This window comes from Sturnira hondurensis, unplaced genomic scaffold (assembly GCF_014824575.4).
Source record: "Sturnira hondurensis isolate 20B ecotype Veracruz unplaced genomic scaffold, ASM1482457v3 Scaffold0006413, whole genome shotgun sequence".
Taxonomy (NCBI): domain Eukaryota; kingdom Metazoa; phylum Chordata; class Mammalia; order Chiroptera; family Phyllostomidae; genus Sturnira; species Sturnira hondurensis.
In genome coordinates this window covers 25,825,344-25,839,243 of record NW_028079044.1, presented here as the reverse complement: position 1 = coordinate 25,839,243, position 13,900 = coordinate 25,825,344, and the positions used below count along the sequence as shown (strand labels likewise).

At 34.4% G+C, this 13,900-nt stretch overlaps 1 protein-coding gene across 5 annotated transcripts in view; it reads right to left on the bottom strand.

Moving 5' to 3' along the window:
• VPS13B (vacuolar protein sorting 13 homolog B) overlaps window positions 1–13,900 on the bottom strand; it is a 690,921-nt gene that overhangs the window by 391,840 nt on the left and 285,181 nt on the right. For all 5 annotated transcript variants that reach the window (XM_037048269.1, XM_037048268.1, XM_037048265.1 and 2 more), the window contains exon 23: window positions 7,564–7,798. In XM_037048269.1, the coding sequence (XP_036904164.1) occupies window positions 7,564–7,798 (235 nt within the window). The remainder of the gene's footprint in view (window positions 1–7,563; window positions 7,799–13,900) is intronic.

Sequence of the window (13,900 nt, the reverse complement as noted above, 5' to 3'; positions counted from 1 at the left end):
CCAGATTTCTGCTACAATTGTTCTTCCATGATACTATTTCTTCATGATTTTCCTTTATCTACCTTACCTGTTATTTGCAGTTTCCAACATAGAATATTCCTTTCCTTCCTATCGAATAAACACTAGTGTCCTCCTCTTTTCTACCTAGATTCTCCTTACTTGTCAGCATCTAAATGACTTTGAGTGGTTACATCACTGTTCATGGTCTTCCCAGCTACCATGGTACATCTCTAGCAAAGACCTCTCTTTTGAGCTCTGGTCTCATACATGCAACAGCTCATCAGATGTATTTATCTGAATGTCTTACAAGCAATTCACAGCATGTTCCAACCTAAATTCATCCATTTTACCTTCCACATCTAAACATAAAGTTTCTTTATTTATAATCAGAATACTAGCTTCACAAACATCTACACAGACATCCTAGTTAGGAACAATAGTGCCATTCTACACATTTATTATTTCACTATCCATAACCAATCCAATCACAACATTTTGCCAGTTTTGGGTTTATATTTCTCTATTCTTCCCATTCTCTCCATCGTCATCACCATCCTCCTGGTTCTGACAATCATATTTCTGAACAACTACAACAACTGACTGCATTATCTAACTAACCTCTCTCCCCCTCGTTTTCCTACCTTCCTCTGCACCCCTCCTACCCTCCAAATATCTAGCCTCTATACCATGGGTGTCAAACTCATTTTTCCCCAGGAGCCACATCAGCCTCGTGGGTGCCTTCAAGGGGCCAAACGTAATTTTAGGACTGTATAAATGTAACTACTCCTTAACTAGGGGCAAGGAGTTCTACATTCAGCTGTTTGAAGGCAACCACAAGGCTGATGTGGCCCCCAGTGAAAATGAGTTTGACACTTCTGCTCTGTACTTACCAAAAAAAAAAAAAACACTCACTGAGTAAAAATGAGCTGAACAGAAAACAACACCATCAGGAAAGTGTCTAGAAAGGAGTAAAACAGGAAAATGATATAGATTTAGGCACATTCTATATCTAGTTGAACATGAATGACTAAAATACTTATGTAAATTCTGAAACCAGCCAAAAGACAGTGAGAAAAAATATATAAATCCAAAAGCACTATAAGGAGAGGATAGGATGGGAGATAAGAACTATCACAAAATTTTTTAACACAGAAATATAACAGATCAAGAATAAGTGAATGAGAACCAGAGGGATTAGATATAGGATAAAACTAATTCATGACCTCCATCCTTGGCAGGTTCTAATACTTAAGTATGTTTGAAAAAGAGAATGCAGAGTGGCACTGAGGCCTGGAGGACTAGATGAAAATTCAAAAACTGAGTAAACAGACATTCAGATATGTTCTCCATCTACGTACAGACATAAGGATAAAGAGTACACTATTATTTATACACATGCATCAAAGCATTACACACATTTTTAATAAATACCCTTTAAAATTAAGAAAAAAGTTAAATTTGTGGTTTTTAATACAAAGTTAATACCTATAGTTTTTAATACCTAAAAAAGAGGTAAATATGTGAACTAATCTACTCTCCTCAGGGTATAGTTGGACAATGAAAATAACTACATGGATAAAAAACTGTTTTTTCCTTTAGGATTTAATGGTGATTATATAACTACTCTATATTCTCCAAGGGAGTATGACAAACAGACTTCAATTTTCCATCTTATTCTAGCCCTCTCTATCTGGTAGTTCTGAAGTTCAAAAGAAACTAACGTACTATCTAAGTTCTAAGAAAAAAATCAGAGAATATAATAACATCTTATGCTTTAAAGATGGAAACTTCTGCAGTTCTTAAATTATTCATAATGTATTTGAAAAACAAGATGAGAATACAATACTCTGTCATATGAAGAAGACAGATAGAAGTGGGCAGGAGTGGTGTAGCAATGAGAGGGATTTTAAAGGAGCACTGAACAGATAAGAATAGGGGCAGTCAGTCCTTTCATCATTAGAAAGCAGGGTGTAAAATGTCACGTCTCTGAATTACTAAGAGATTCTATTTCCAGCAATGTGGCAGGCTAAGTACCCTCAATTACCCAAATGCCAAAGAAATACAAATAACATATTTGCAATTTGCTTATATATTGCACATACAATAGAATTAATAACTTGATTTAAACACACACATACAATCTCTTTTTCCCAAAAGGTAAAAATTATTAAAACCAGGTACTGAAGTAAGCCAGAAAAATCAGAGATAGTCAAAGTAAATGGCTTGAGTATTTTCAAAACTGGTGACTTGAACAACCTTGTTCACAACTAAGGGTGATCAAAGATAAATCCCTGCCAAATAACTGGAAAACCTGAAAGAAATGGGTAGACTCCTAGAAACACACAACCTTCTAAAACTGAATCAAGAAGAAACAGAAAATCTGAACAGACCAATTAATACGAATAAAATCAAGTTAATAATAAAAAACTCCCCCCAAAACAAAAATCATGGACTAAATGCCTTCACAGGTGAATTTTACCTAGCACTCAAAAAAGAATTAACACCTCTCCTTCTTAAACTATTCCAAAATTCAACAGCAGGAAAGGCTCTAAGCTGATTTTATGAGGCCACCATTATCCTAATTCCAAAACAAAACAAAGACACTGCAAAAAGAGAAAATTATAGGCCAGTATCCCTAATGATGCAAAATTCCTCAACAAATTATTAGCAAACCAGGTTCAGCAAACACATTAAAAAGATCATATAGCAGGATCAAGTGGAATTTATTCCTGGGATGCAAGGTTGATATAATATTCATGAGTCAACTAATATGATACATCACATAAACAAAGGATAAAATTCATACTACCCAAAGCAATTTACAGATTCAATGCAATACCTATTAAAGTACCAATGGCATATTTCACAGACATAGAACAAACACTTCAAAAATTTATATGGAACCAGAAAAGACCCCGAATAGCTGCTGCAATTTTGAGAAAGAAGAACAAAGTAGGAGGGATCACAATACCTGGTATCAAACTGTATTACAAGGCCACTGTAATCAAAACAGCCTGGTACTGGCACAAAAACAGGCACACAGACCAATGGAATAGAACAGGGAGCCCAGAAATAAACCCAAATCTCTACAATCAATTAATATTCGACAAAGGGGGCAGAAACATAAAATGGAGTAAACATAGCCTCTTCAACAAATGGTGCTGGGAGAACTGGACAGCTACATGCAAAAAAATGAAACTCAAGCACCAACTTACACCATACACCAAAATAAATTCAAGGTGGATAAAAGACTTAAATATAAGCTGGGAAACCATTAAAGCCCTAGAGGAGAGCATTGGCAGGAAAATCTCAGATATTCCACGCAGCAATATTTTTACTGATATGTCCTCTAGAGCAAGGGACATAAAGGAAAGAATACACAAATGGGATCTCATCAAAATTAAAAGCTTCTGCATGGCTAAGGAAAACAGTATCAAGATAAAAAGAGAAGCAACAGTTTGGGAAAACATATTTGCCAATGATACCTCAGACAAAGGTTTAATCTCCAAAATATACAAAGAACTCACTTGACTCCACTCAAAGAAGACAAGCAACCCAATTAAAAAATGGGCAAAGGACTTGAACAGACATTTCTCCAAGGAGGACATACAGAGGATCCAGAGACACATGAAAAGATGCTCGATATCGCTAGCTATCAGAGAGATACAAATTAAAACCACAGTGAGATACCACTTTACACCAGTCAGAATGGCTATCATAAACAAAGAAACAAACAACAAGTGCTGGAGAGGTTGTGGGGAAAAGGGGACCCTAGTTCACTGTTGGTGGGATTGAAGACTGGTACAACCACTATGGAAAACAGTATGGAATTTTCTAAGAAAACTAAATATGAACGTGCTTTTTGACCCAGCAATTCCACTGTTAGGAGTATATCTTAAGAACCCTGAAACACCAATCCAAAAGAACCTATGCACCCTGATGTTCATAGCAGCACAATTTACGATAGTCAAGAGTTGGAAGCAACCTAGGTGCCCATCGGTCAATGACTGGATCAAAAAACTATGGTACATTTACACAATGGAATTCTATGCTGCAGAAAGGAAGAAGGAGCTACTACCCTTTGCAACATCATGGATGGAACTGGAAAGCATTATGCTGAGCAAAATAAGCTAGGTGGTGAAAGACAAATACCATATGATATCACCGTTAACAGGGATCTAAACAAAACAAACAAGCAAGCAAAACATAACCAAAGACACTCAAATATGGAACAGGCTGACAGGGACCAGAGGGGAAAGGGGAGAGAATCACAGGGGAAAAGGGGATGGACTCATATGAACAAGTATAAAGGACACATGGACAATAACTAAGGTGGGGGGCGGAAATAGGAGGGAGGTGGGGAACACTGGGGGGGCAGGGCTGGGAATATAAGACAGAAAACTGTAGTTGAACAAAAATTAAATTAAAACAAAATAAATAAAGGATAAAATCATGCAATTATATCAATACATGCAGAAAAAAACATCTGACAAAAGCCAACATCCGTCTGTGACAAAAACTCTAAGCCAAGTGTAAATACAGGGTACATATCTCAACATAATAAATGCCATACATGACAAACCCACAGATAACATCATACTGAGTAAGGAAAAACAAAAAGCATTTTTGTTAAGATCAAGAACAAGACAAGGATGTCAACTTTCACCAGTGTCATTCAACATAGTATTGGAAGCCTTAGTACATCATCAGACAAGAACTACAAAGTAGCCAAATGGAAAAGTAAACTGTCATTATTTTCAGATGACATAATATTCTATTAGATTACCCTAAAGATTCCACCAAAGAATTACCAGATTTGACAAATTCAGTAAAGTAACAAAATATAATGTTAATATTCAGAAATCAGTCACATTTTAAATAACAAAATATCAGAAAAAGAAAGTAAAAGAAAACAATTCCACTTACTATTGCATCAAAAAATATATATTGGGTTGGCCAAAAAGTTCATTTGATTTATTCTGTAAGATGGCTCTAGTAGCACTTAGTTGTAACTTCATTTGAAACAATTTTGTTAGATTGTATTGTAACAGCTATCATATCAACATGCATTTTTTTAAAAAGTTATCAAAACTGGTGAATTTTTGTCTCACCATTTTAATACTGGAGATGGAAGAAAATAAGCAACTTTTTTGGCATATTATGCTTTATTACTTCAAGAAATGTAGAAATGCAACTGAAATGCAAAAAAAAAGATTTCTGTGGGGTATGGAGACAGTGCTGTGACTGATTAAACATGTCGGAAGTGCAAAGTTTCACGCTGGGTATCCCTCACTGACGATGCTCTCTGCTTGGGCAGACCAGTTGAAGTTGAGAGCAATCAACTTGAGACATTAACTGAGAACAATCAGCGTTATGCCACACAGGAGATAGCTGACATACCCAAAGTGTTCAAATCAATAAAGTTATTGGTGAAAATAAAAAAATGTGTCCTTTATTTTACAGAGAAAACTAAACAAACTTTTTGGCTAATCCAGTATCAAGACTAAATTTAACCAAGGAGGTAAAAGACCTATACTTAGAAAAAAAACACATTAAAGAAAAAAACTGGATAAGATACAAATAAATGTAAGCACATGCCATGCTGACAGGAAGAATTAACCTTGTTAAAATGTCCAGACTACCCCAAACAATCTATAGATTCAATGCAATCCTTATCAAAATAACAATGATGTTTTTCAAAGAACTACAAGAAATACTCCTAAAATTTCTATGGACTACAAAAGACTCTGAATAGTTACAGCAGTCATGAGAAAGAAGAACAAAGTGGAAGGTATCATGCTCCCTAATATCAAACTATACTACAAGGTTATAGTAATCAAAAAAGCATGGTACCGGCATTAAAACAAAGACAGATCAACAGAACAGCCCTGAAATAAACCTACACATACATGTTCAATTAATATATGACACAGGAGGTAAGAATGGAGTAAAGGAAGTCTATTCAATAAATGATCTTGGGAAAACTGATCACATACATACAATAAAATGAAACTAGACCACCTTCTTACACCATATACAAAAATAAACTCAAAATGAATTAAAGGCTTCATGGTAAGACTCTTTAAAAGTTGTTATACATATATCAGGAGTTTCAACAAAAAGATCAAGGGACAAATCATTTTAACTTACAAAAACTATTCCAGAGTTAAAATAAAAAGAGGGATCACTCTCCCACTTGCTTTATGAAGCTAACATATCCTTATACGACATACTACATCTGTTGTAATAATAAAGAATTCCCTATAATCAAAAGCAAACAGCAAAGAATGGGTATGTTAAATACATTAGAAAAATGATTCTTGTGTCAAGAAAACACCAAGTAAGAAAAATTCTAAAGAACTTTGCTCTAGCCCTAGGACCCTATAATTTTAAGACAATGGACAGTCATATTTAATAATATTAAACATAAACATCAATTTCTGACAATAAAATAATGCTTCATTCTGACTATCTGAGATAACTAGATTTCAATTAAAATTTCAATATAGAAAAAATGAGAGAAATCAACATCAAGTCATAGTCAAAACTGCACAGACTGTATCTGCTTTAAATAATAGTATGAACGGTGATCTTTATGATACCAGGATTCACGCACTTACATTCTAATAATATGAACAAGGTGTTGGCCTATTTGGCAGTGTCAAAAATTTATGCCTTGTTATTAAAATATAAACTCATGTTATTTACTTTGAGATTTAAAACTTTTCCAGGTTCACACACTATTTGAGACAGATATGTCAAAGTTCAAAAGGGTATGAATTTGCAACCCAAAAGACAGCAGTAACAGAAATCAAGTACTTATCAGAGAGTCATGGCTCCAATCATCACACAATTATCTACGTTATTTAAACAAATGAGAAATCTAGATATACATTATGCTTAATAGAAATAAATAATATATTCGTTTGAATATTTATATATGTTATGACATAGCCATTCATAAACCAAGTGGCTTAAATTAAGATAAACCTACTCAGCAGCCTTAGTCCAGCTTAATGCATACATCTGAAACCAACTTCTTTTGCAAGTTAATTTTATCTTTTTAGCATTTTAATGATGATACTATATTGTATATAATCTTTTCTACACAGTCTCCACTTACATAAATATAAAAATATATGATTATGATTGAAAAGAGGATATCAATAAATAGCATCGCTTAGTTTATATTCATTGACTTTGTGAATCTGTTTTTAGTTCACTTTGTAGACCACTTAGTTTACCTTCATGTAGGTCTTTCAATAAGAAGACTGACTTACATATGCACTAACATATTTTAAAAAGCAGAATTAAAATTATCAGTATATTTTATTTGTTTATTTTTAGAGGGGAAGGGAAGGAGAGAGGGAGAGAAATGTCAATGTATGGTTGCCTCTCGTGCTTCCCCTGCTAGGAACTGGCCTGCAACCCAGGCATGTGACCTGACTGGGAATCGAACCGTGATCCTTTGGTTCGCAGGCCCCTGCTCAATCCACTGAGCTACACCAGCCAAAATTATCAGTATAAAATAGAATAACCATAAAATAATATCTTCAAATGTACCTTCTTCAAGGATGGGTCTTGGGATGACAAATGGAATCTCCTGCAGAGGTTCCATGTACTTGTGGCCAGCACTGATGATCTTTATTTGAGGCAAGCAGACAACGAGTGTTCCTGGCATGCTGGTCTGTCCATGGTACCAACTTCTCACAGTTCCAGGAATGTCACCAGACACAATCGTACTTGGGGAAGGCAGGCTGTCATTTGGAATGAACACACAACAAGACTGCACTTCAAGCTAGAAAAGAAAAGGAGAATTGAAATATCTGGATCAGACTAAATCTGGGAGTAAACAGACCCTCAAACACTAACATCTTTACCAGAATAAACAGGCAAGCAAATAAAAGAAAATATCGCATACTTGAAGGTTTTGTTTTTCGCTATAAACTTGATCAAAAGGGCACAGCGACATGAGATGAAAACATATCCGCCTTTCCACGGTTCTTCCCAAAAAACATAATTGAGTTACCAAATGTGCTGGCATAAAAGGTGCGAAAACCTCCTCCTTTTGCAGCTCATTCGATTTTGTTAACACCGTCTAAGCCCTCAGAACTGACTAGCATTTTATTGCTCTTACTTAAAAAAATAAAATTTAATTTTAAAAGACCACAAACTGCTATTTCTATGTGAATTTGGCTCTTCCTGTTTTACTTTACAGATGAAAATGTAAGAAAAAATGTTTAAAACATTCAGATTATATCTCTGGGCAAACAATTAAAACATGTTTCTAGCCCATAACTTTCTCTTTTTATATACATGTACGCCAAGGTTCAAGTGTGTGTGTGTATCACATTTGTGGATAGATAGATAGATAGATAGATAGATAGATAGATAGACAGATAGATGTAGATAGATAGATAGATAGATAGATACATGGTAGTGAAGAAAATTTAAAAGACTTAAACATCAGTGTGTATTTCTTGCTATTACCAGACTTCAAACTATTACCTAAACTGTGGTTTCAGGCTTTCATAACCCTGATTTAGTTACTTAGGTTGCTAGGCCCTTAGAGAGTTAAAAGAAGACTAAGCCCAAATCAAAATCTGACTTCATTTCATCATGAGTTCTTAATTCAAAAACAAAGTAGGCTAAAGTCTAGTAGTCTTAGTTGGTTCTTACAAAGTAATATTCTATACCTGGTTAGTAAATTGCCTAAACAGACTAGCATACCTGAATTATTTTTAAACTTTAAAGTATGACCTGTTAATTTTCTACAAAATATTTGGCATTTAAAGTATTACCCAAAATATAATAAAAATAAAATTTGTTTGGTTGATAAATTTGTCCATGGCCTAGGAACTTATATTAGCAAAGATACTATATTTTATAAATGATAACTAAGAATACAGTAACATTACTTCTCTTGGGGCTAATATAGTCCTTAGTGAGAGGAAAATGATATGTAACAAGTCTGGAATTCCTCGTTACAATAAATAATTTCCTATCCTTATAAATAAGCAAACTTAACTCATCTTTGCTTCAACAGTTCTGTGCATGGACAAACTGATGAATTTAGTGAAGAAAGATATAAGTAAAATTTTACAAAAATAAATACATTGGTTGGTGGAGTATGAGCTCATTTTTTAGTTCTAGAATTTTATCTTGCAGCTTAGATAATTTAAGTATGTATATGTTAAGTAGTTAACTGATTGAATATCACAACATATTTTTCTGAAATAGAAGAGTATATTGTCTCAGATGTGTTACATTTAAGTTCCTAAGTTTTTAACATACGTCATTATTGATGTTCAATCACACAAGCTAAATTGGCACACTGAGTGCATATTCTCCTACATCAATTATGGCTACAGGGTCAAACTATAAAGAATCAGTATTTTACACTTCATATAGGTATTAATGCTCTGTTAAAAAATGCTTTCAATGATGTGAGGTAATTAGTTTATTATGCCATCAAATATAATCATATACACATAAGCCCTGAGAAACAAACTTAAATTGTGCCAAAATTTCCCAAATTAACTTGTTCCAAAATTCCACTAATTCACAAATAAATTGTTTCATCAAATTTAACAACCTTTAGCAATGCATACAGATCAGCAATATTAGCATGAAATACACAACTTTATAAAACATGATATATGTTGTGAGGATTTCTTAATGATAAGAAAAAACACATATATATAATCCAAATTGCTGAAACTTAAAATGTTACATCTATTATATATACTAAAGCTATCACATAAATCTTTTTACACTTTAAAATAACTGTTAAACTGTATGTCTAAGATTGTGGTTTTAACATAAAATGTTGAATGATTTGTGTAAGTGAACAGAAACCTGCAGCAGTAAATTTTGCATTAATGTAAGGATCTGACAATCCAAGGGAAAGAAAATGAAGTAATCTGCCAGTAAGAAGTCCTCAAACTGGGGGTCAGATCCTGTTCATGGAAACCATCTGGTTGGGACCCTCTGAGCCACACCAAACACAAATGATCTTTTAAAAAAATATCCTATTCATTAATGCATCACAGCTGCACTGAGTGTTACTTCATTTTTCCATGGCAACATCCTTTCTGTTTCAAGGATCTTATTTCAGTTTTGGTAGCAACGTGTTCTTTCCCCCAATATTGAACACATTCATGTGTTAAAGTGAAGGGATTATTGCAAATTCTTGAAAGAGAACCACCTCTATTTTGATTCCTATTAGGTCAAGGGCTGAGGATAAACCAATAAAGTGGAAATTATTCAGTATTCTTATTTTACTAAATAAAGTAACTGTCATATAGTTTTTTCTAAAGTTCTAAGTTTATGTGACAGTTAAAAAGATATCAGCCTTTGTGTATGCCCATATGTAAGATATGGTAAACTTAGATTTTTCTAATATGTGTGCTCTATACTGTGATACAACCTAGTTAAAAAGAAGAGGCTCAGATAGATTTCATTTACGTATTAATCTGAATATTTTATTTAGGCCACTGTCTCTTGTATAGAACACTTTACATTAAATGCTCTAAATGTTATACTACACTCTGTACCCTTTTAAATAATGTCCCTAGTTCTTATGACCGAATAACATGTTTTTCTTTCTTCAGATCTTGAAACTTAGGTGATAATTATATTTTGCAAAATTGCTAAAGAATAAACTCTTCTCTGTGTGAGCATATTTTATTTTTCAGGAAACAATTTCAAATATAAAACAAAAATGAGCAAACATTTCAGGGTATAATTTCATTCATGTTTTCTTTTTTTACTCATGAATTCTTCAATGTTTCCCATGAACTGATCTGAAAGTAAGGAAGACAGAGACAAAAGACATAGTCCAAGTGCCTAAAACACTTGAAACAATGGAATTTTCAAATACCTACGGCCCTAGAGAATGTCCAGGGGAACACAAGCGGCACAAGGTCAGATGCTGCCTATTTGTTCACGCTACAGTCTCAGTACACAGTGCACTTCCTAGCACGTACTAGTGCTAAGTAAATAATTATGAAATAAATGCACACAGTTATTTTTATTAGCATCAGATACGGATGTTAATTAAAAACAATTGTTTACCATAGAGACAACCTGGTAGGGCAATTTAAATAATTGACTTCTCAAGAGATGAGTTCAACTCCAGCCTGGGACCTCTTGACAAGTTATTTCAACTGCCTGTGACTTCACACTTCTCATTTGCACACGCAGTGAAGTCAACATTGACAGAGAGATGTAACATGGTAAGTGCCGCCTAAATGTTTGCTAAGTAAACAAAGCCAATAAACATACGCTGAATGTCTAGGGCCTGCCAGACCCATATACTAAGCCTTGGGAATTTATAGGTGTTCACAGTTCATTTGTTTTAAGATGATGATGTTACGGATGAACTATCTATGTACATAGAGTTAACCAAAATATTTCATGTGTACTACAACAAATATACAATTACCCAAATCACAGTTCTCCTATTTTATAAATTCTTAATACTTTATGAAAATGCTTTCGGTATGTTATACACAGCAGAAATCTAAACATCCGCATTTAGTGCATTAGGTTAAGAATCTCAGAAGCGAACCCTGGATGTCTTGGTTTTCAGAGTAAGTGCCACACATCCCTGCTCTCTTACTGTGGAGAGCACACACAGAGAGACCCCTAGATCTGCATTTCAGATACCTCCCTACCACCAAACCACCTCTCAATCACTATTACTTTCTCAGTGTGTGTGCATAAAGAGATGGTCCTGTGTGCACAATTTTAGGCACTGCATGTAAAAAATTACTTTTACATTTAGGTGATTAACCTTTGCTCTTTCTAGCCTGGAATGTCTACTCTTATTTAATGCTGGAGATAAGCCAGAAGTCCGATGGACATGAGGACATCAAGTGTTTCACACAATACGATTACACCGTCACTGGTCACATTCTATATGTTATGCTGGGGAGAAAAAATTCAATTGGTCTACCTTAACTGGCTTATATGGTACTTGAGAAACTTTGGCACCCTCACCAAATCACACAAAATGTGGGAAATAGTTCCCTACAGAAATAATAGAGCATTATTCGCAAAAGAAGGAGACAAGGATGCTTAGTGGGGAAAACAGAGTCCATTACACTATACTATACACTCAGAAGACTTCAAAAAGTACAAACACACCGAAGAAATGACACAGGACATCAACATTATCTTCGATGTAAAAGATGAGAAGACTGAGCTTGGCAAACACCAGGACAGTGTTCTCCTTTATTAGTGAATTCCAGACCAGAGCACTTTATTTTGTCAACTGCATGCCATTGCCAATTATGTGCTTTTCTGGATAAAAAGATAGCTTTTGAAGTGTAAAACACAGGATCTTTGCTAATCAGCATAGAAAAAAGCTGCAAAGAACAATTTAGTTTATGTTAATCTACTGTGAAAAGGCCCGAAACCAAGTTCATATTTTAAAAAATCTGTTCAAGAATACATGTAGCACTATGAAATAATCCACTACAATGAAGTGTGACAGGTCCTTCTCCCACTGAAAAACAAATACTATTTATGTCTTTATACAATTTAAGTCTTCTATCATTAATACAAGAGCACATGGACTTAGGAAATATGAACTTTGGCTTCAAAATCAACTTTCCAGAAACTCTGATTCCAAACACATTTACTTGCTCAAAAGTCCACTAACAGCATAATCCTCTGACAGCTTTAAGTCACAACATTCTATTCTTCTGGTGACAGCTTCAGGGTTTTCTGGTTTTTATTTTGATTCATAAAACATTTTTGGAAAATGGACACTACTTTAAAAAACTAAGAACTTTAGGGTCCATATTTTAATCATTTAATCAGAATCCAGTTCTACCTTGTAGCTTTTGAAAAACACATTAATATCTGGAAACGTCTAATGATATAATATGCGTAACACAGGGCCAGGACAAGGGTGAGGCAAGCAAGGTACCTAGATCATATTCAAGATAACTGATACAACGATACATTGTTTAGCATCCCTGTAATTATATGTTAATTTATGCCCAATAAGCTTAATTAGTAAAAGGAGGAACATCAAACTAAACTGTAAACTCAGACATGGTTAAGATGGTAAATTTTGTTATGTGTATTTTACCACAATTAAATTTTTTTTAAAAGAAAGAAAACGTGAGGAATATCAGTATCTCTACTTATAACTAATCCATAATGACATGTAAGATTAACTTCATTGTTGGGGTTAAAGGTACTATGTGTGTTATAAAATAAGCAAAATAACCCAAATATTATTACAAGAATGTCAGAATTGAAAATTATAAAATCTAACCATTTCCTATCATAGGCAGATAAAGTCAAGTCCATAGTTCACATCCAGAATTTGATACTGTTGACCACTGACTTCTGGAAATTCGATGCCCTTGACTTCCATTAACTTTCCAACCTTTCCTACTACCTTCTGACCACTCCCTTAGAGTTCAGAATTGGTATTTCCTGGGCCCGTTGCTCTTTAACTTTTACATACTTTTTTTGAATGACCCACTTTCTTGGTTTTAACCATCTGTATATAAGTCCCCAAATTATTATCTCTACTGTGAATCTCTTCCCTAAACTCTAGATAGGAATACTCTACACTCTAACAGCTGGAAATCTTACAGGCATTTCACATACAGGTGTAAATGCAATCTCCCTATTTGCCCTTAACACTGCCCAAAAAGCTGCTTCTTCTACCATGAATGGCACCACTACCCACCCAAACATCAAAACCAGAACATGGAACACCACTTAGCCTCCTTTCTTTCATTCCCAAGTTCATTTAGTCACCAGGTCCTGCTGAGTTTACCTTAAGCCTCTCAGGGATCACTGTCCAACTTGGTATATTATCTAGTGTTTTGAAATCATTATTTAACTTGCTTTGTCCGTTTTTGGTTGTTTCACA